This window comes from Oncorhynchus kisutch, linkage group LG13 (assembly GCF_002021735.2).
Source record: "Oncorhynchus kisutch isolate 150728-3 linkage group LG13, Okis_V2, whole genome shotgun sequence".
NCBI lineage: Eukaryota > Metazoa > Chordata > Actinopteri > Salmoniformes > Salmonidae > Oncorhynchus > Oncorhynchus kisutch.
This window is the reverse complement of record NC_034186.2, coordinates 1,269,114-1,288,817: the sequence shown is the minus strand read 5'-3', so window position 1 is coordinate 1,288,817 and position 19,704 is coordinate 1,269,114. Positions and strand designations below refer to the sequence as shown.

Below are 19,704 nucleotides of genomic sequence, written 5' to 3'. Positions count from 1 at the left end.
ATTTATTTATATAGCCCTTCGTACATCAGCTGATATCTCAAAGTGCTGTACAGAAACCCAGCCTAAAACCCCAAACAGCAAGCAATGCAGGTGGAGAAGCAGAACCCTGTGTATTCTGGACCAGGATCAGTCAACATGAGGAGGGAGGAACCCTGTGTATTCTGGACCAGGATCAGGTATCAGTCAATATGAGGAGGGAGAAACCCTGTGTATTCTGGACCAGGATCAGGTATCAGTCAATATGAGGAGGGAGAAACCCTGTGTATTCTGGACCAGGATCAGTCAATATGGGGAGGGAGGAACTCTGTGTATTCTGGACCAGGATCAGTACATATTGGGAGGGAGAAACCCTGTATATTCTGGATCAGGGAACTCCTGTTATATACGGGGCATCACACAGAAAGAACACTTCTTCTATGGTTTTATGTAAAGGATGGTTCTGGATCAGGGAACTCCTGTTATATACGGGACATCACACGGGATAACACTTCTTCTATGGTTTTACTCTGACAGATAGGCTTGATACTAACACTTCGTCTATGGTTTTACTCTGACAGACAGGCTTGATACTGACACTTCTTCTATTTGGTTTTACTCTGACAGACAGGCTTGATACTGACACTTCTTCTATGGTTTTACTCTGACAGACAGGCTTGATACTGACACTTCTTCTATGGTTTTACTCTGACAGACAGGCTTGATACTGACACTTCTTCTATGGTATTATGTAAAGGATGGTTTATTCTATATGGACCTGTTACTACATTTAAAAGTTATCAAAACACTTAGTTTTAGAATATCTACAGAAACTCAGCATTCTCATATTGATCTGTAGCAGGTATTCCCAAACTGGGGTAATGCCGTCAGAATGTGATTCACATTTGATTTTTTAAACAGTTTCAAGCGGTCCATTTTCCAACGGGGCTGTACATTCAGGGGTTTTTTTCTTATCTCGCCTGAGTAGCCTTGTTTCACTGCCAAAATTGAAACCATCTATTGTTCTGCGAAATAACACAATGTCAAATAATTCATATCCAATCACATTAACCGTCTCGCAGAAATTCCACTAACGGTCCGTATATGTTATCAAACGTAGCTGTGCTGATGACGCAAAAGCCATGACAGGGAGACATAGTGGAGTGGTAACGCGCGTACAAGCAGTTGCTCCTGATGTCTCTTGGGTACACTGCAGCATCCACCGAGAGGCTCTTGGGTACACTGCAGCATCCACCGAGAGGCTCTTGGGTACACTGCAGCATCCACCGAGAGGCTCTTGGGTACACTGCAGCATCCACCGAGAGGCTCTTGGGTACACTGCAGCATCCACCGAGAGGCTCTTGGGTACACTGCAGCATCCACCGAGAGGCTCTTGGGTACACTGCAGCATCCACCGAGAGGCTCTTGGGTACACTGCAGCATCCACCGAGAGGCTCTTGGGTACACTGTAGCATCCACCGAGAGGCTCTTGGGTACACTGCAGCATCCACCGAGAGGCTCTTGGGTACACTGCAGCATCCACCGAGAGGCTCTTGGGTACACTGCAGCATCCACCGAGAGGCTCTTGGGTACACTGCAGCATCCACCGAGAGGCTCTTGGGTACACTGCAGCATCCACCGAGAGGCTCTTAGGTACACTGCAGCATCCACCGAGAGGCTCTTGGGTACACTGCAGCATCCACCGAGAGGCTCTTGGGTACACTGTAGCATCCACCGAGAGGCTCTTGGGTACACTGCAGCATCCACCGAGAGGCTCTTGGGTACACTGCAGCATCCACCGAGAGGCTCTTGCGTACACTGCAGCATCCACCGAGAGGCTCTTGGGTACACTGCAGCATCCACCAAGAGGCTCTTGGGTACACTGCAGCATCCACCGAGAGGCTCTTGGGTACACTGCAGCATCCACCGAGAGGCTCTTGGGTACACTGCAGCATCCACCGAGAGGCTCTTGGGTACACTGCAGCATCCACCGAGAGGCTCTTGGGTACACTGCAGCATCCACCGAGAGGCTCTTGCTGCCAAGGGAATACCTGACAGCTCGAAAGGTGTTATGGACACTACAGTGAAAATGGTTCACTTAAAACAAGGGCCCTGAACTCTTGTGCATTTTCTGCAATATGGGCAGCGACCATGTAACGCTTCTACAGCATACAGAAGGGCGCAGGTTATCAAGGGTCAAAGTATTGACAGGTTTTTTTTAATTGAGAGTTTTCTTAACTGAACATAATTTAAACTTGTCTGACTGCTGATTCATGATAGGCCAGTCTTGTGAGAAACCCATCTGGGTGATGTCTTTTCTCGCCTGAATGATCTGAATTACAGGGACTCTCCGCAACTCTGTGCAGGACAAAATTGAGGCTATGATTAAGAAGTTGGAGCTCCTCTCTGTCTGCATTAACAAGAACAACACACAGGTCTTTCCATCATTGTATGATTTTTTTTGTGTTTGCAAATGAACTCAAGCTTACGGACAATGTCAAACGTGATAAAGCGAAATACCTGAGTGAGTTGGGTGCTCAATTAAGCAGGTAATTTCCCGAAACGGATGACACAAACAGGATTCGTTATCCCTTTCAAGGCCTGCCTCCAGTCCACTTACCAATATCTGAACAAGAGAGCCTCATTGAAATTGCAACAAGCTGTTCTGTGAAAATGTAATCAGAAGCCACTACCAGATTTCTGGATCGGGCTGCACTCAGAGTATACTGCCTTGGCAAAGCACACTGTTAAGACACTGATGCCCTTTGCAACCACGTACCTATGTGAGAGTGGATTCTCAGCCCTCATGAAAACTAAATACAGGCACAGACTGTGGAAAATGATTTAAGACTGAGACTCTCTCCAATACAACCCAACATTGCAGAGTTATGTGCATCCTTTCAAGCACACCCTTCTCATTAACCTGATGAAGAAATAAGGTTTTATAGATGGTTAAATAAAGAGCAAAATGATTGATTATTACATTTGTGCCCTGGTCCTATAAGAGCTCTTTGTCACTTCCCACGAGCCTGGTTGTGACGACAACTCACACGAATTCTTATGTTTTAATAAATGTATGGTATTGTGTGTGTGTGTGTGGCAGTCTTACAATGATGGCAAAAAATAACATTTGAGAGTGCTCTAACCCTGGTGCTAGAGGGGGTACACAACTGGATCTCTGGCATCTGACCGTACATCTGCCTGTAGTTATTGACCTGTAGGAGGTTTGTTGTAACTGAGTGGAGAGGAAACCGCTGTGGACAAGGTTCTGACAGATGGGGTGTGTCTTGGTGGTGGCAAGGACACACCCACATCAAACCACACCCCCAAGCCTACTCACGTTTGGCTTCTGTCATGGCCGCCAGCATTTCTTGAGGAGCAAGCCAAAAAACGAGGCCAAATCAGAGGGTGAAGTTCCCCTTCAAGCTCTTTATCTTCTTACATCCGTCCAAAAGGGAACTTTTAATTCATCAATTAAGGCAACCAGATCTCATGAATTAATGATTTGAATGAGGTTTAATATAAATGAGTTTCTCCACTGTGCATTGTTACTGCTTAGTGTTTGACCTGCTTGCCTCTGGTCCAGAGAGATCGCTGATCATTTGTTTGTATTACAGGATTTGCATATTGCCTGTGTAAGCCAGGTTTTCGCCTTTGAAAAGTATTCTGTTGGGGCTCTGAACTCAGACAAAGATAATACATGGAAAGATGCGGAACAAAGTTCCCCGTTGTAGGAGAAGCTCATTCACATTCCTCATACCCTTCAGCTGCTCTCTCTCTCTCCAACCCTCTCCTCCACTTCCCCTTTCTCTTTCTTTATCTCCCTCTGTTCTCCCTTACCCCCGCTCTCTCCCTCTACCCTGTTCTCTCCCCAGCTCTGTCCCTCTCCCCCATTCTCTCCCTCTACCCTGTTCTCTCCCCAGCTCTGTCCCTCTCCCCTGCTCTCTCCCTCTACCCTGTTCTCTCCCCAGCTCTGTCCCTCTCCCCATTCTCTCCCTCTACCCTGTTCTCTGCCCAGCTCTGTCCCTCTCCCCTGCTCTCTCCCTCTACCCTGTTCTCTCCCCAGCTCTGTCCCTCTCCCCCATTCTCTCCCTCTACCCTGTTCTCTCCCCAGCTCTGTCCCTCTCCCCCATTCTCTCCCTCTACCCTGTTCTCTCCCCAGCTCTGTCCCTCTCCCCCATTCTCTCCCTCTACCCTGTTCTCTCCCCAGCTCTGTCCCTCTCCCCTGCTCTCTCCCTCTACCCTGTTCTCTCCCCTGCTCTCTCCCTCTCCCCCTGCGGTTGATGAAGTGCCATTTTGCTCTGTGTTCGTCTCCACCTATCATTATACCACCGTGTCACTCAGGATTATTTAGGCTCTGATTCAGTTTTTCCTGTTCATCAGAAGCAGGATGTAAACTGGGCTGAGAGAATATTAGCAGCGAAGGGCAGGATGGAAACTGGAATGAGAGAATATTAGCAGCGAAGGGCAGGATGGAAACTGGAATGAGACAATATTAGCAGCGAAGGGCAGGATGGAAACTGGAATGAGAGAATATTAGCAGCGAAGGACAGGATGGAAACTGGAATGAGAGAATATTAGCAGCGAAGGGCAGGATGGAAACTGGAATGAGAGAATATTAGCAGCGAAGGGCAGGATGGAAACTGGAATGAGAGAATATTAGCAGCGAAGGGCAGGATGGAAACTGGAATGAGAGAATATTAGCAGCGAAGGGCAGGATGGAAACTGGAATGGGAGAATATTAGCATTTAAACTGTCATGATAACCTCCTCACCTGTCATGATCGCCTCTTCACCTGTCATGATAACCTCCTCACCTGTCATGATCGCCTCTTCACCTGTCATGATAACCTCCTCACCTGTCATGATCGCCTCTTCACCTGTCATGATAACCTCCTCACCTGTCATGATCGCCTCTTCACCTGTCATGATAACCTCCTCACCTGTCATGATCGCCTCTTCACCTGTCATGATAACCTCCTCACCTGTCATGATCGCCTCTTCACCTGTCATGATCGCCTCTTCACCTGCCATGATCGCCTCTTCACCTGCCATGATCGCCTCCTCACCTTGGTCTGAAAAGACAGATCCATCATATCCAAATGATTGTGAATTGTGAGATTTTATGAAATATCAAATTTGGTAGAGGACTTTACTATTCCACATAGACCCGTGATTAATTGAATCATACAATATACAATTTTGCCATATGATATTTAATTTGAACCAATTTGAACCATTTTAATTTAGCTCTACAGACCTTCATTAAGACCTATGAGGTTAGCTCTACAGACCTTCATTAAGACCTATGAGGTTAGCTCTACAGACCTTAGAAACCTATGAGGTTAGCTCTACAGACCTTCATTAAGACCTATGAGGTTAGCTCTACAGACCTTCATTAAGACCTATGAGGTTAGCTCTACAGACCTTCATTAAGACCTATGAGGTTAGCTCTACAGACCTTCATTAAGACCTATGAGGTTAGCTCTACAGACCTTCATTAAGACCTATGAGGTTAGCTCTACAGACCTTAGAAACCTATGAGGTTAGCTCTACAGACCTTCATTAAGACCTATGAGGTTAGCTCTACAGACCTTCATTAAGACCTATGAGGTTAGCTCTACAGACCTTCATTAAGACCTATGAGGTTAGCTCTACAGACCTTCATTAAGGCCTATGAGGTTAGCTCTACAGACCATAGAAACCTATGAGGTTAGCTCTACAGACCTTCATTGAGACCTGAGGTTGGACCTATGAGGTTAGCTCTACAGACCATTAAAACCTATGAGGTTAGCTCTACAGACCTTCATTGAGACCTGAGGTTGGACCTATGAGGTTAGCTCTACAGACCTTCATTAAGGCCTATGAGGTTAGCTCTACAGACCATTAAGACTTATGAGGTTAGCTCTACAGACCTTCATTGAGACCTGAGGTTGGACCTATGAGGTTAGCTCTACAGACCATTAAAACCTATGAGGTTAGCTCTACAGACCATTAAGACTTATGAGGTTAGCTCTACAGACCTTCATTAAGACCTGAGGTTAGCTCTACAGACCTTCATTGAGACCTGAGGTTAGACCTATGAGATTAGCTCTACAGACCATTAAGACCTATGAGGTTAGCTCTACAGACCTTCATTGAGACCTGAGGTTAGCTCTACAGACCTTCATTGAGACCTGAGGTTAGCTCTGCAAATGACCAGGTTTTTTTTCTCTCCCTTAAATCAGCCGTTGTCCCTTAATTGTTCATTTTAGATTAATATAGTTGATGCTGCGAGCATCAAGATGAATAGGCTCAGTTGAATGTGTGAATAGCACAGCAATTAGACCATATTGATTGGACCAGACTAAGGTAAAATCCACGTTTTTTTGTCTTCTTGAACCACAATGAATCATAGACATTGTGCTAGACTCTAGCTACACTACTTGACCAAAAGTATGTGGACAGCTGCTGGCCAAACATCTCATTCCAAAATAATGAGCATTAATATGGAGTTGCTTTTGCTGAAATAACTGCCTCCACTCTCCTTTGGAGGCTTTCCACTAGATGTTGGAAAATTGCTGCGGGGACTTGTTTCCATTCAGCCACAAGAGCATTAGTGACGTCGGGAGCTGGTGTTGGGCGATTAGGCCTGGAACGCAGTCGGCATTCCAATTCATCCCAAATGTGTTCGATGGGGTTGAGGTCAGGTGCAGGCCAGTTAAGTTCTTCCACACATATCTCAACAAACCATTTCTGTATGGACCTCAATTTGTGCACCAGGGCATTGTCATGCTGAAACAGGATTGGGCCTTCCCCAAACTGTTGCCGCAAAGTAGGAAGCACAGAATCGTCTGGAATGTCATTGTTTGCTGAAGCGTTAAGATTTCCCTTTACTGGAACTAGTGGGCCCGAACCATGAAAACCAGCCGAAGACCATTATTCATCCACCAAACTTTACAGTTGACACTATGCATTCGGGCAGGAAGTGGTCTCCTGGAATCTGCCAAACCCAGATTTGTCCATCGGACTACCAGATGGTAATGTGGGATTCATCACTTGCTTCCACTGAGTCCAATTACGGCAGACTCTACGGCGCTCCAGCCGATGCTTGGCATTTCGCATGGTGATCTTAGCCTGGTGTGCAGCTGCTCGGCCATGGAAACCCATTTCATGAAGTTCACGAAGAACAGCTCTTGTGCCGACGTTGCTTTCAGAGGCAGTTTTGAACTCAGTAGTGAGTTTTGCAACACGAGGACAGACGATTTCGACGCACCAGCGTCAGCACTCGACGTTTCCGTTCTGTGAGCGTGTGTGTCCTACCACTTCGTGGCTGAGCCGTTGTTGCTCTTAGAAGTTTGAATAACTTCCTTAAAACTTTTAACTAAATGTTTATACAAGACTTTGTAATAACACTGCTAGCTTAGTTTGGGTTAACTGTTTTGAACTTCAACCACAGATAGAACACATGGAATGAATGGAATGAATCATGCAACACAAATGTATTTTCTATTGTGACATGGCATCAATGAGATTCAAACCTGTAATCTTGTGTTCTCTATCCATGGAATCCAGGATGGAACCATGTTTTTAGACATAAACTTCTTCATTTTAGAGTCTATTCAAACAGACCCCATTTCAAAGGAAACAAGTACTCATTAAGATCAGGTATGGCCAATTAATGGGCTCGCCTGAACACACTTAACAAAGAGAGGATAGAAACAGTTTCACTGAGAAAGGAAAGTATATGTTTTTAAATAACAGTCTTAGATTGTTCTCTGACTGTTACGGAAGTTTTCTTGTGTTTTTTTAATGAAAAGTTCTTCTCTGAACAATTTGAGAACATGACTTTAAAGTGGAACTGATGGTATTTTAACTACTTTGCAAATATGAAACAAACAATATCAGTTAAAAAATAAGTTATATTTGACTCAAAATTCCATAATGTAGAGTAAGGCATTGTTGTCGGAATAGATTCAATGGATGACTAATATAACTAATTCACCAATAAATGTCTTGGTAATCCAACAAATATTGATATCAAGTTGTAAATGACAGCCTGGTACATTGTTTGCTGCATGCAGCTATTCGGGATTCACTGTTTCAGTTTCGATGACTACATTTTCTTTGGTACTAAAACGGACACATGTAACTAAGGCTGTGAAAGTCAATACAATCAAACGAGCAAGGACAATGACCACAAGACAGTCATAACGTGGCTAATAGACTAGCGCATCTATTCATGTGTCTATTTATTTAGTAAGCTAGCTGTTTGGAGGATGGCATTTTTTTTACCCCCATATCATTTTTGGGGGGCTACAGCTAGAGATGCTGGCGTCATTTGGTTAGCTAGCAAGAAATGTGAATCACTTTGCTAGCTAGCTATGCTGAACTTGAACAACCATCCACAGTTAGCATATAAATCAGATGTATTTATAAAGCCCTTTTTACGTCATATTAAGCTCTTTTTACATGGCTAATTTGCATATAGGTCTACTGTAGCTCTGATTGGCTATGGTTCACTGGTCTGTGTAGAGTCCGGTCCTGGACAAGACTGACACATTTCTATTGGGTTTTATTTACTGCAGTGTCTACTAATTGTCCAAAAGCACAGCTGCTTTCCCACTCTATATTGCTATAGAATTTTCACAAATGCCTTACTCTACGTCATTCCCAAACATTCTAGGAAAGTATGAAAACGTGAAAAATGACCATATCTAAGTGCTCGCTTCCCAGAACATTTCTAAAAATTATATAATAATAATAATTTTATAGAAACAATTGGCATATTCTTGCTGGGGGTGTATATAAACAAATTTTAACTAGATTTAATGTTGCTAAAATGCTGTCAGTTCCACTTTAAATAGAACCATGAGGAAACCTGTAGGAAATGTTCTGCTGAAGGTCTGAACTTCCCCCAAGAAGAACGTTGCTTCTTAACGTTCTTGGAACAATTTCAAAGCATCATTTCATATAGAACCATGATGAAACCTGTAGGAAACATTATGCTAAAATATTGAAATTCCCCAAGAAGAACGTAGCTTCTTAACGTTCTCTGATCTATTTGAGAACATTCCTAGAACATTACCAAAATGTTAATGAAATGTTACCATGTTTGAACTTTTAGGAAACCTTCTGTTACAGTAATGAAATACCAAGAAAATAACAAGGAAATAATATTATTTTGCCAAGTTCCTTAAATGTGCTGAGTGCGCTCCAAAGCCAATAAATTATCCTGCACCATTTCCAGAAAGATGTGGCAAGGTTGTATGCAAAAGAACTATACTCTCACCAAGATCTAATAAACATATGGTTCTCAGAACATTGTGTGCTAGCTGGGTAGCTACTGAAACAACCTCATGACATGACTGTCCAGGATCATTCCACTTCAAAAAGCACAGGAAAATATGATTTTGATACCCCCCATCTCAGATTGTTCTGAAGTCGTTTGTGTAATTAATTACAGATACGATTGGCATTCCTGCAACATTATTTTGTTGAAAATTATTTTATCTCAGAGAACTTATGCTAATTAATTGCACCCAAATGTGCCATTTTAATTGATAGGATTCAGATAATATTCAATAAATATAGTATCCAAAATCCAATTTGGACCAAACTTTTTCCTACCAATGAGTAAGACATGAGGAAACAGTCATCTATATTTGTCAGGTAGTATGTAGCTGTGGCTTGGAGTATTGCTGCTCCATACTATGTAAGTTATTCCCTGTGAATCTGGTGTTTGTTTCTCCCCTATTCAGATCAATTATTTACCATAAAGTAGTGTGAAAGTACCCTATTTTGAACACTAGATGCCGCTGTTCCTGCTATACCGCCACACACTTATCAATTTTTCAGTACTTGTGTTTATTGAATAGATCACAACATTTCTTTTTTGCAACATTGTGTAGAAAAACAATAGATTTGGCTCATTATGAAAATAAATTGTGGTCATCCTCACAATTCAAGCCTGTCCTCAATGAAAGCGATGATCAGATGGGAAGGACATCCCTTAACACAAAGATGAATCGACTCCTGTATTGAACCAAACCTTTTCATTTACTCTGCTTTCCTCCCCACTCTGTCTTCTTCATTCAGACTGTCTTTTCAATAGCTTGCTGTGCTCCAACCAAATACACTAATGTCACCCTGGGCCTATCAGTCTGTCTGTTGGAGCATCTAGCATCACCATGGTGATGCTGTGTTGTTGAATTTGAGATGTAAAACACATTTTCAGAAAGGGATACAATACATTATTAATATTATTATTAGGGTGGAGGGAGGGAGAGAGACAAGAGAGGGGGAGGTGGAGAAAGAGAGAGAGAGACAAGAGAGGGGTGGTGGAGAAAGAGAGAGAGGGAGAGAGACAAGAGAGGGGGAGGTGGAGAAAGAGAGAGAGGGGAGAGACAAGAGAGGGGGAGGTGGAGAGAGAGAGGGAGAGACAAGAGAGGGGGAGGAGGAGAAAGAGAGAGGGGGAGGTAGAGAAAGAGAGAGGGGGAGAGACAAGAGAGGGGGAGATGGAGAAAGAGAGAAAGGAGGAGGTAGAGAAAGAGAGAGGGGGAGAGACAAGAGAGGGGGAGATGGAGAAAGAGAGAGTGATTGAGACAGAAAAAGAGATAGAATAAAGAGGTCACAATACTGTGTAATTCCAGATGGGTTTCACACCTCATTAAACTGCTTTGTGTAATTCCAGAATGGTATTCACACCTCATTAATCTGCTCTGTGTCATTCCAGATGGGTAGTCACACCTCATTATCCTGCTCTGTGTCATTCCAGATGGGTAGTCACACCTCATTAACCTGCTCTGTGTCATTCCAGATGTGTAGTCACACCTCATTCTCCTGCTCTGTGTCATTCCAGATGTGTAGTCACACCTCATTAATCTGCTCTGTGTCATTCCAGATGTGTAGTCACACCTCATTAACCTGCTCTGTGTCATTCCAGATGTGTAGTCACACCTCATTAACCTGCTCTGTGTCATTCCAGATGGGTAGTCACACCTCATTAACCTGCTCTGTGTCATTCCAGATGGGTAGTCACACCTCATTAACCTGCTCTGTGTAATTCCAGATGTGTAGTCACACCTCATTAACCTGCTCTGTCTAATTCCAGATGGGTAGTCACACCTCATTAACCTGCTCTGTCTAATTCCAGATGGGTAGTCACGCCTCATTAACCTGCTCTGTGTCATTCCAGATGGGTAGTCACACCTCATTAACCTGCTCTGTGTAATTCCAGATGGGTGGTCACACCTCATTAACCTTCTCTGTGTAATTCCAGATGGGCAGTCACACCTCATTAACCTGCTCTGTGTAATTCCAGATGGGTAGTCACACCTCATTATCCTGCTCTGTGTAATTCCAGATGGGTAGTCACACCTCATTATCCTGCTCTGTGTCATTCCAGATGGGTGGTCACACCTCATTAACCTGCTCTGTGTAATTCCAGATGGGCAGTCACACCTCATTAACCTGCTCTGTGTAATTCCAGATGGGTAGTCACGCCTCATTAACCTGCTTTGTGTAATTCCAGATGGGTAGTCACGCCTCATTAACCTGCTTTGTGTAATTCCAGATGGGTGGTCACACCTCATTAACCTGCTCTGTGTAATTCCAGATGGGCAGTCACACCTCATTAACCTGCTCTGTGTAATTCCAGATGGGTAGTCACGCCTCATTAACCTGCTTTGTGTCATTCCAGATGGGTAGCCACGCCTCATTAACCTGCTTTGTGTAATTCCAGATGGGTAGTCACGCCTCATTAACCTGCTCTGTCTAATTCCAGATGGGTAGTCACGCCTCATTAACCTGCTCTGTGTCATTCCAGATGGGTAGTCACGCCTCATTAACCTGCTCTGTGTAATTCCAGATGGCTAGTCACACCTCATTAACCTGCTCTGTGTAATTCCAGATGGCTAGTCACACCTCATTAACCTGCTCTGTGTAATTCCAGATGGGTATTCACACCTCATTAACCTGCTCTGTGTAATTCCAGATGGGTATGTCCCACCTCATTAACCTGCTCTGTGTCATTCCAGATGGGTAGTCACACCTCATTAACCTGCTCTGTGTAATTCCAGATGGCTACCCGAGAGATGAGATGATTTACAAGTGGAGGAAGAACTCTGTGGAGACATCAGACCAGAGGTCCTGGAGACTCTATCAGTTTGACTTCATGGGACTACGCAACACCTCACACATAGTCAAGACAACAGCAGGTAAGGTTGTCTACCGTTAGTGTTATATTTGGTAATAATGTATTTTAATGAATGTGTATGTGAGTGTTCTGAGTCATGAATAAAGATGTTAACTGATACCCTGTCTCTTGCTGGTCACTATCTCTCTATCCCTCTAAACTGACATCTCTTGCAGAGTTTACCCTTAGCAATTCGTAAGAGTAAGAGGCCCAGCCAGAGCCCGGACTTAAACTTGATCGAACATCTCTGGAGAGACCTGAAAATAGCTGTGCAGCAATGCTCCCCATCAAACCTGACAGAGCTTGAGAGGATCTGCAGAGAAGAATGGGAGAAACTCCCCAAATCCACAGACTGTTGTCCTCCCCATTCGGTAGCAACTTCTCCAACACCCAATTTAATCCATTTGACTTTTCTCCGCATTGAGGAACAATCTCTTTTTGACTCCAAAATTCCATTGAACTTTTATAGACTCTTCAGCAGACAGAGACTGCAAGAAACCCTTAAATATAATTTTTCACGAGCTCTGGTCCTTGCATAATTGTGCAACCAGAGTTTTTTTGTGCTTTCAAGACAAAAGGGAACTCAATAAATAAATAAAAACTAGTTCAAATCGTTTCCCCCGAGTTCTTAGTTGTCTTGAACGCACTGAAGTCTGAAGTCAGAGATTTCCGAGTTCCCAGTTGTTTGGAACACAGCATTTCTGTTGCACGTTAGCTCCCTACATCATCACTACAAGCGCTACGCTATTCGCCAGACACTCTACACGCCAACATTCTGGATACACCAAGCACAGAGAGTGACTGATCAAACAGTCAATGGAAAGGCAAAAGCGAAATGCTCAGCGAGAGAGAGAGAGAGATAAAAACATACAAAACCCTCCCCTGAGTGAAATTGAAAAAGCATGACGCCCCTCCATTTTCGTCTGGTTAATAATTGCGTAAATTTCAATACCACTCCCATATTCTTGCTGGAGAAATTGTTCTTTGCTAAGATGCAAAAAATGTCATTTTACCATTTTAATTTAAAACAATAAAGTAACTTTTGTTACATGGAAATTATTTGATATTGAGAAACAAAATGGCTGCATTGGATCTTTGAATAGATTTGTTGGTTCTACTACTGTCATGGTTTCAGTCCATATTGGATCTACTACTGTCATGGTTTCAGTCCATGTTAGATCTACTGCTGTCATGGTTTCAGTCCATGTTAGATCTACTACTGTCATGGTTTCAGTCCATATTGGATCTACTACTGTCATGGTTTCAGTCCATGTTGGTTCTACTACTGTCATGGTTTCAGTCCATGTTAGATCTACTGCTGTCATGGTTTCAGTCCATGTTGGTTCTACTACTGTCATGGTTTCAGTCCATGTTAGATCTACTGCTGTCATGGTTTCAGTCCATATTGGATCTACTGCTGTCATGGTTTCAGTCCATGTTGGTTCTACTACTGTCATGGTTTCAGTCCATATTGGATCTACTACTGTCATGGTTTCAGTCCATGTTGGTTCTACTACTGTCATGGTTTCAGTCCATATTGGATCTACTACTGTCATGGTTTCAGTCCATATTGGATCTACTGCTGTCATGGTTTCAGTCCATATTGGATCTACTACTGTCATGGTTTCAGTCCATGTTGGATCTACTACTGTCATGGTTTCAGTCCATGTTGGTTCTACTACTGTCATGGTTTCAGTCCATGTTGGTTCTACTACTGTCATGGTTTCAGTCCATGTTGGTTCTACTACTGTCATGGTTTCAGTCCATGTTGGATCTACTGCTGTCATGGTTTCAGTCCATGTTGGTTCTACTACTGTCATGGTTTCAGTCCATATTGGATCTACTGCTGTCATGGTTTCAGTCCATATTGGATCTACTACTGTCATGGTTTCAGTCCATGTTGGATCTACTACTGTCATGGTTTCAGTCCATGTTGGTTCTACTACTGTCATGGTTTCAGTTCATATTGGATCTACTACTGTCATGGTTTCAGTCCATGTTGGTTCTACTACTGTCATGGTTTCAGTTCATATTGGATCTACTGCTGTCATGGTTTCAGTCCATATTGGATCTACTACTGTCATGGTTTCAGTCCATGTTGGTTCTACTACTGTCATGGTTTCAGTCCATATTGGATCTACTGCTGTCATGGTTTCAGTCCATATTGGATCTACTACTGTCATGGTTTCAGTCCATGTTGGATCTACTGCTGTCATGGTTTCAGTCCATGTTGGATCTACTACTGTCATGGTTTCAGTCCATGTTGGATCTACTGCTGTCATGGTTTCAGTCCATATTGGATCTACTACTGTCATGGTTTCAGTCCATATTGGATCTACTGCTGTCATGGTTTGAGTCCATGTTGGATCTACTACTGTCATGGTTTCAGTCCATGTTGGATCTACTACTGTCATGGTTTCAGTCCATGTTAGATCTACTGCTGTCATGGTTTCAGTCCATGTAGGTTCTAATACTGTCATGGTTTCAGTCCATGTTAGATCTACTACTGTCATGGTTTCAGTCCATATTGGATCTACTGCTGTCATGGTTTGAGTCCATGTTGGATCTACTACTGTCATGGTTTGAGTCCATGTTGGATCTACTACTGTCATGGTTTCAGTCCATGTTAGATCTACTGCTGTCATGGTTTCAGTCCATGTTAGATCTACTACTGTCATGGTTTCAGTCCATGTTGGTTCTACTACTGTCATGGTTTCAGTCCATGTTAGATCTACTACTGTCATGGTTTCAGTCCATGTTGGATCTACTACTGTCATGGTTTCAGTCCATATTGGATCTACTACTGTCATGGTTTCAGTCCATGTTAGATCTACTACTGTCATGGTTTCAGTCCATGTTGGATCTACTACTGTCATGGCTTCAGTCCATGTTGGATCTAATACTGTCATGGTTTCAGTCCATATTGGATCTACTACTGTCATGGTTTCAGTCCATGTTAGATCTACTACTGTCATGGTTTCAGTCCATGTTGGTTCTAATACTGTCATGGTTTCAGTCCATGTTGGATCTACTACTGTCATGGTTTCAGTCCATATTGGATCTACTACTGTCATGGTTTCAGTCCATGTTAGATCTACTACTGTCATGGTTTCAGTCCATGTTGGATCTACTACTGTCGTGGTTTCAGTCCATGTTGGTTCTAATACTGTCATGGTTTCAGTCCATATTGGATCTACTACTGTCATGGTTTCAGTCCATGTAGGTTCTAATACTGTCATGGTTTCAGTCCATATTGGATCTACTACTGTCATGGTTTCAGACCATGTTGGATCTACTACTGTCATGGTTTCAGTCCATGTTAGATCTACTGCTGTCATGGTTTCAGTCCATGTTGGATCTACTACTGTCATGGTTTCAGTCCATGTTGGATCTACTACTGTCATGGTTTCAGTCCATGTTGGTTCTAATACTGTCATGGTTTCAGTCCATGTTGGATCTACTACTGTCATGGTTTCAGTCCATGTAGGTTCTAATACTGTCATGGTTTCAGTCCATGTTGGATCTACTACTGTCATGGTTTCAGTCCATGTTGGTTCTAATACTGTCATGGTTTCAGTCCATGTTGGATCTACTACTGTCATGGTTTCAGTCCATGTTGGATCTACTACTGTCATGGTTTCAGTCCATGTTGGTTCTAATACTGTCATGGTTTCAGTCCATGTTGGTTTTACTCCTGTGGACTTTCTAGTCCATGCTGTTTCTACTGCTGTGGCCTGTTCTAGTCAATGCTGGTTCTCTCACTGGACAGGTGATAAGGTCCAAGCCATGCAGTCGGTTTTACACCTCTCCTCTCCCCAGGTAATAGGGTTCAAGCCATGCAGTCCATGTTGTCTTCCTCTGCTCTCCCCAGGTAATAGGGTCCAAGCCATCCAATCCATTTTGTCGACTTCTCTCCCCAGGTGATGAGGTCCAAGCCATTCAGTCCATGTTCCTCTCCTCTCCCCAGGTGATGAGGTCCAAGCCATTCAGTCCATGTTCTTCTCCTCTCCTCTCCCCAGGTGATAGGGTCCAAGCCATTCAGTCCATGTTGTCCTCCTTTCATCTCTCCGGGTAATAGGGTTCATGCCATTCAGTCCATGTTGTTCTCCTTTCATCTCTCTGGGTAATAGGGCTCAAGCCATTCAGTCCATGTTCTCCTCTTCTCCCCAGGTGATTACATAGTGATGACAGTGTTCTTTGACCTGAGCAGAAGGATGGGCTACTTCACCATCCAGACCTACATCCCATGTATCCTCACCGTGGTGCTCTCCTGGGTCTCCTTCTGGATTAAGAAAGACGCCACACCAGCCAGAACAGCTCTAGGTAGGCGAACCTCACCGAGCGGTTTTACCTACTTTTACTAGGTTATACTTCTAGGTCCTTAGCCTGGGTACCAGTCTGTTTACGCCACCATGCCACTCCTTGTCATGACAAACATTTGAGGAGTGGCATGAGTCTCTAGGTCTTACAATGCATTATGATGCCTGCAGGCTTTACTGAAGTAGTGTTGCCCTTAAAAAATAACTAGTACATGTACAACTGTGAAATACTGAAGGATTAAAATCTTTGGCATTTCAGTATTTTTTCAATTTTTTTCCTGAAAGGATTACACATCTAGGATTTACCTTTATAATCTTTATATCATGATTCAGTGAATTCAGATATGCTTGGAAGTCAGTGAAATACTTGAGTATATCGAAAGCTGTTTCTGCATTTAGTAAGGAACTTTGACCCCAGCCTACATGAAAATATTGGTAGGGCAAAGTCGATCAACAAAGCTCCTACGCATCAAGCACAGCACAGCCTTAAATACAATGTTAACTCATCAAGTTTTGAGTCACACACACAAACATTCTCAAATTTGGGTTATGATCAGTTTATGGCTACTTCACATATCTTAAACTCTTATTGCACAGAAGACCACAATAGTGGAGCATACTTTATAGAGTAGACTAGCTAGGAAGACCACGGTAGTGGGGCATACTTTATAGAGTAGGCTAGATAAGAAGACCACGGTAGTGGGGCATACTTTATAGAGTAGACTAACTAGGAAGACCACGGTAGTGGAGCATACTTTATAGAGTAGGCTAACTAGGAAGACCACGGTAGTGGAGCATACTTACTCCCGAGTGGCGCAGCATTCTAAGGCACTGCATCTCAATGCTTGGGACGTCACTACAGACACCCTGGTTCGAATTCAGGCTGTATCACAATCTGCCGTGATTGGGAGTCCCATAGGGCGGCGTGAGATTGTCCCAGCGTTGTCTGGGTTTGGCCGGTGTAGGCCGTGATTGGGAGTGTCATATTGTCCCAGCGTTGTCTGGGTTTGGCCGGTGTAGGCCGTGATTGGGAGTCTCATATTGTCTGGGTTTGGACGGTGTAGGCCGTGATTGGGAGTCTCGTATTGTCCCAGCGCTGTCCGGGTTTGGCCGGTGTAGGCCGTGATTGGGAGTCTCATATTGTCCGGGTTTGGCCAGTGTAGGCCGTGATTGGGAGTCTCATATTGTCCCAGCATTGTCCGGGTTTGGCCGGTGTAGGCCGTGATTGGGAGTCCCATATTGTCCCAGCGTTGTCCGGGTTTGGTCGGTGTAGGCTGTGATTGGGAGTCCCATATTGTCCCAGCGCTGTCCGGGTTTGGCCGGTGTAGGCTGTGATTGGGAGTCCCATATTGTGCCAGCGTTTTCCGGGTTTGGACGGTGTAGGCCGTGTTTGGGAGTCCCATATTGTCCCAGCGCTGTCCGGGTTTGGCCGGTGTAGGCTGTGATTGGGAGTCCCATATTGTCCCAGCGTTGTCCGGGTTTGGCCGGTGTAGGCTGTGATTGGGAGTCTGATATTGTCCAGGTTTGGACGGTGTAGGCCGTGATTGGGAGTCCCATATTGTCCCAGCGCTGTCCGGGTTTGGCCGGTGTAGGCTGTGATTGGGAGTCTCATATTGTCCCAGCGCTGTCCGGGTTTGGCCAGTGTAGGCCGTGATTGGGAGTCTCATATTGTCCGGGTTTGGCCGGTGTAGGCCGTGATTGGGAGTCTCATATTGTCCAGGTTTGGCCGGTGTAGGCCGTGATTGGGAGTCTCATATTGTCCGGGTTTGGCCAGTGTAGGCCGTGATTGGGAGTCTCATATTGTCCCAGCGTTGTCCGGGTTTGGCCGGTGTAGGCCGTGATTGGGAGTCCCATATTGTCCCAGCGCTGTCCGGGTTTGGTCGGTGTAGGCTGTGATTGGGAGTCCCATATTGTCCCAGCGCTGTCCGGGTTTGGCCAGTGTAGGCTGTGATTGGGAGTCCCATATTGTCCCAGAGTTGTCCGGGTTTGGCCGGTGTAGGCTGTGATTGGGAGTCCCATATTGTCCCAGCGCTGTCCGGGTTTGGTCGGTGTAGGCTGTGATTGGGAGTCCCATATTGTCCCAGCGTTGTCCGGGTTTGGCCGGTGTAGGCTGTGATTGGGAGTCTCATATTGTCCGGGTTTGGACGGTGTAGGCCGTGATTGGGAGTCCCATATTGTCCCAGCGCTGTCCGGGTTTGGCCGGTGTAGGCTGTGATTGGGAGTCCCATATTGTCCCAGCGCTGTCCGGGTTTGGCCGTTGTAGGCTGTGATTGGGAGTCCCATATTGTCCCAGCGCTGTCCGGGTTTGGCCGGTGTAGGCTGTGATTGGGAGTCTCATATTGTCCCAGCGCTGTCCGGGTTTGGCCAGTGTAGGCCGTGATTGGGAGTCTCATATTGTCCGGGTTTGGCCGGTGTAGGCCGTGATTGGGGAGTCTCATATTGTCCCAGCGCTGTCCGGGTTTGGCCGGTGTAGGCCGTGATTGGGAGTCTCATATTGTCCGGGTTTGGCCGGTGTAGGCCGTGATTGGGGAGTCTCATATTGTCCCAGCGCTGTCCGGGTTTGGCCGGTGTAGGCCGTGATTGGGAGTCTCATATTGTCCCAGCGTTGTCTGGGTTTGGACGGTGTAGGCTGTGATTGGGAGTCTGATATTGTCCAGGTTTGGACGGTGTAGGCCGTGATTGGGAGTCCCATATTGTCCCAGCGCTGTCCGGGTTTGGCCGGTGTAGGCTGTGATTGGGAGTCTCATATTGTCCCAGCGCTGTCCGGGTTTGGCCAGTGTAGGCCGTGATTGGGAGTCTCATATTGTCCGGGTTTGGCCGGTGTAGGCCGTGATTGGGAGTCTCATATTGTCCAGGTTTGGCCGGTGTAGGCCGTGATTGGGAGTCTCATATTGTCCGGGTTTGGCCAGTGTAGGCCGTGATTGGGAGTCTCATATTGTCCCAGCGTTGTCCGGGTTTGGCCGGTGTAGGCCGTGATTGGGAGTCCCATATTGTCCCAGCGCTGTCCGGGTTTGGTCGGTGTAGGCTGTGATTGGGAGTCCCATATTGTCCCAGCGCTGTCCGGGTTTGGCCAGTGTAGGCTGTGATTGGGAGTCCCATATTGTCCCAGAGTTGTCCGGGTTTGGCCGGTGTAGGCTGTGATTGGGAGTCCCATATTGTCCCAGCGCTGTCCGGGTTTGGTCGGTGTAGGCTGTGATTGGGAGTCCCATATTGTCCCAGCGTTGTCCGGGTTTGG

At 45.1% G+C, this 19,704-nt stretch overlaps 1 protein-coding gene across 1 annotated transcript in view; it reads left to right on the top strand.

Annotated features, from left to right (window-relative positions):
• LOC109880527 (gamma-aminobutyric acid receptor subunit gamma-3) overlaps positions 1 to 19,704 on the top strand; it is a 313,558-nt gene that overhangs the window by 270,961 nt on the left and 22,893 nt on the right. Inside the window, 2 exon segments of the mRNA XM_074933749.1 lie at positions 12,035 to 12,172; positions 16,321 to 16,473. Of these exon segments, the coding sequence (XP_074789850.1) occupies positions 12,035 to 12,172; positions 16,321 to 16,473 (291 nt within the window).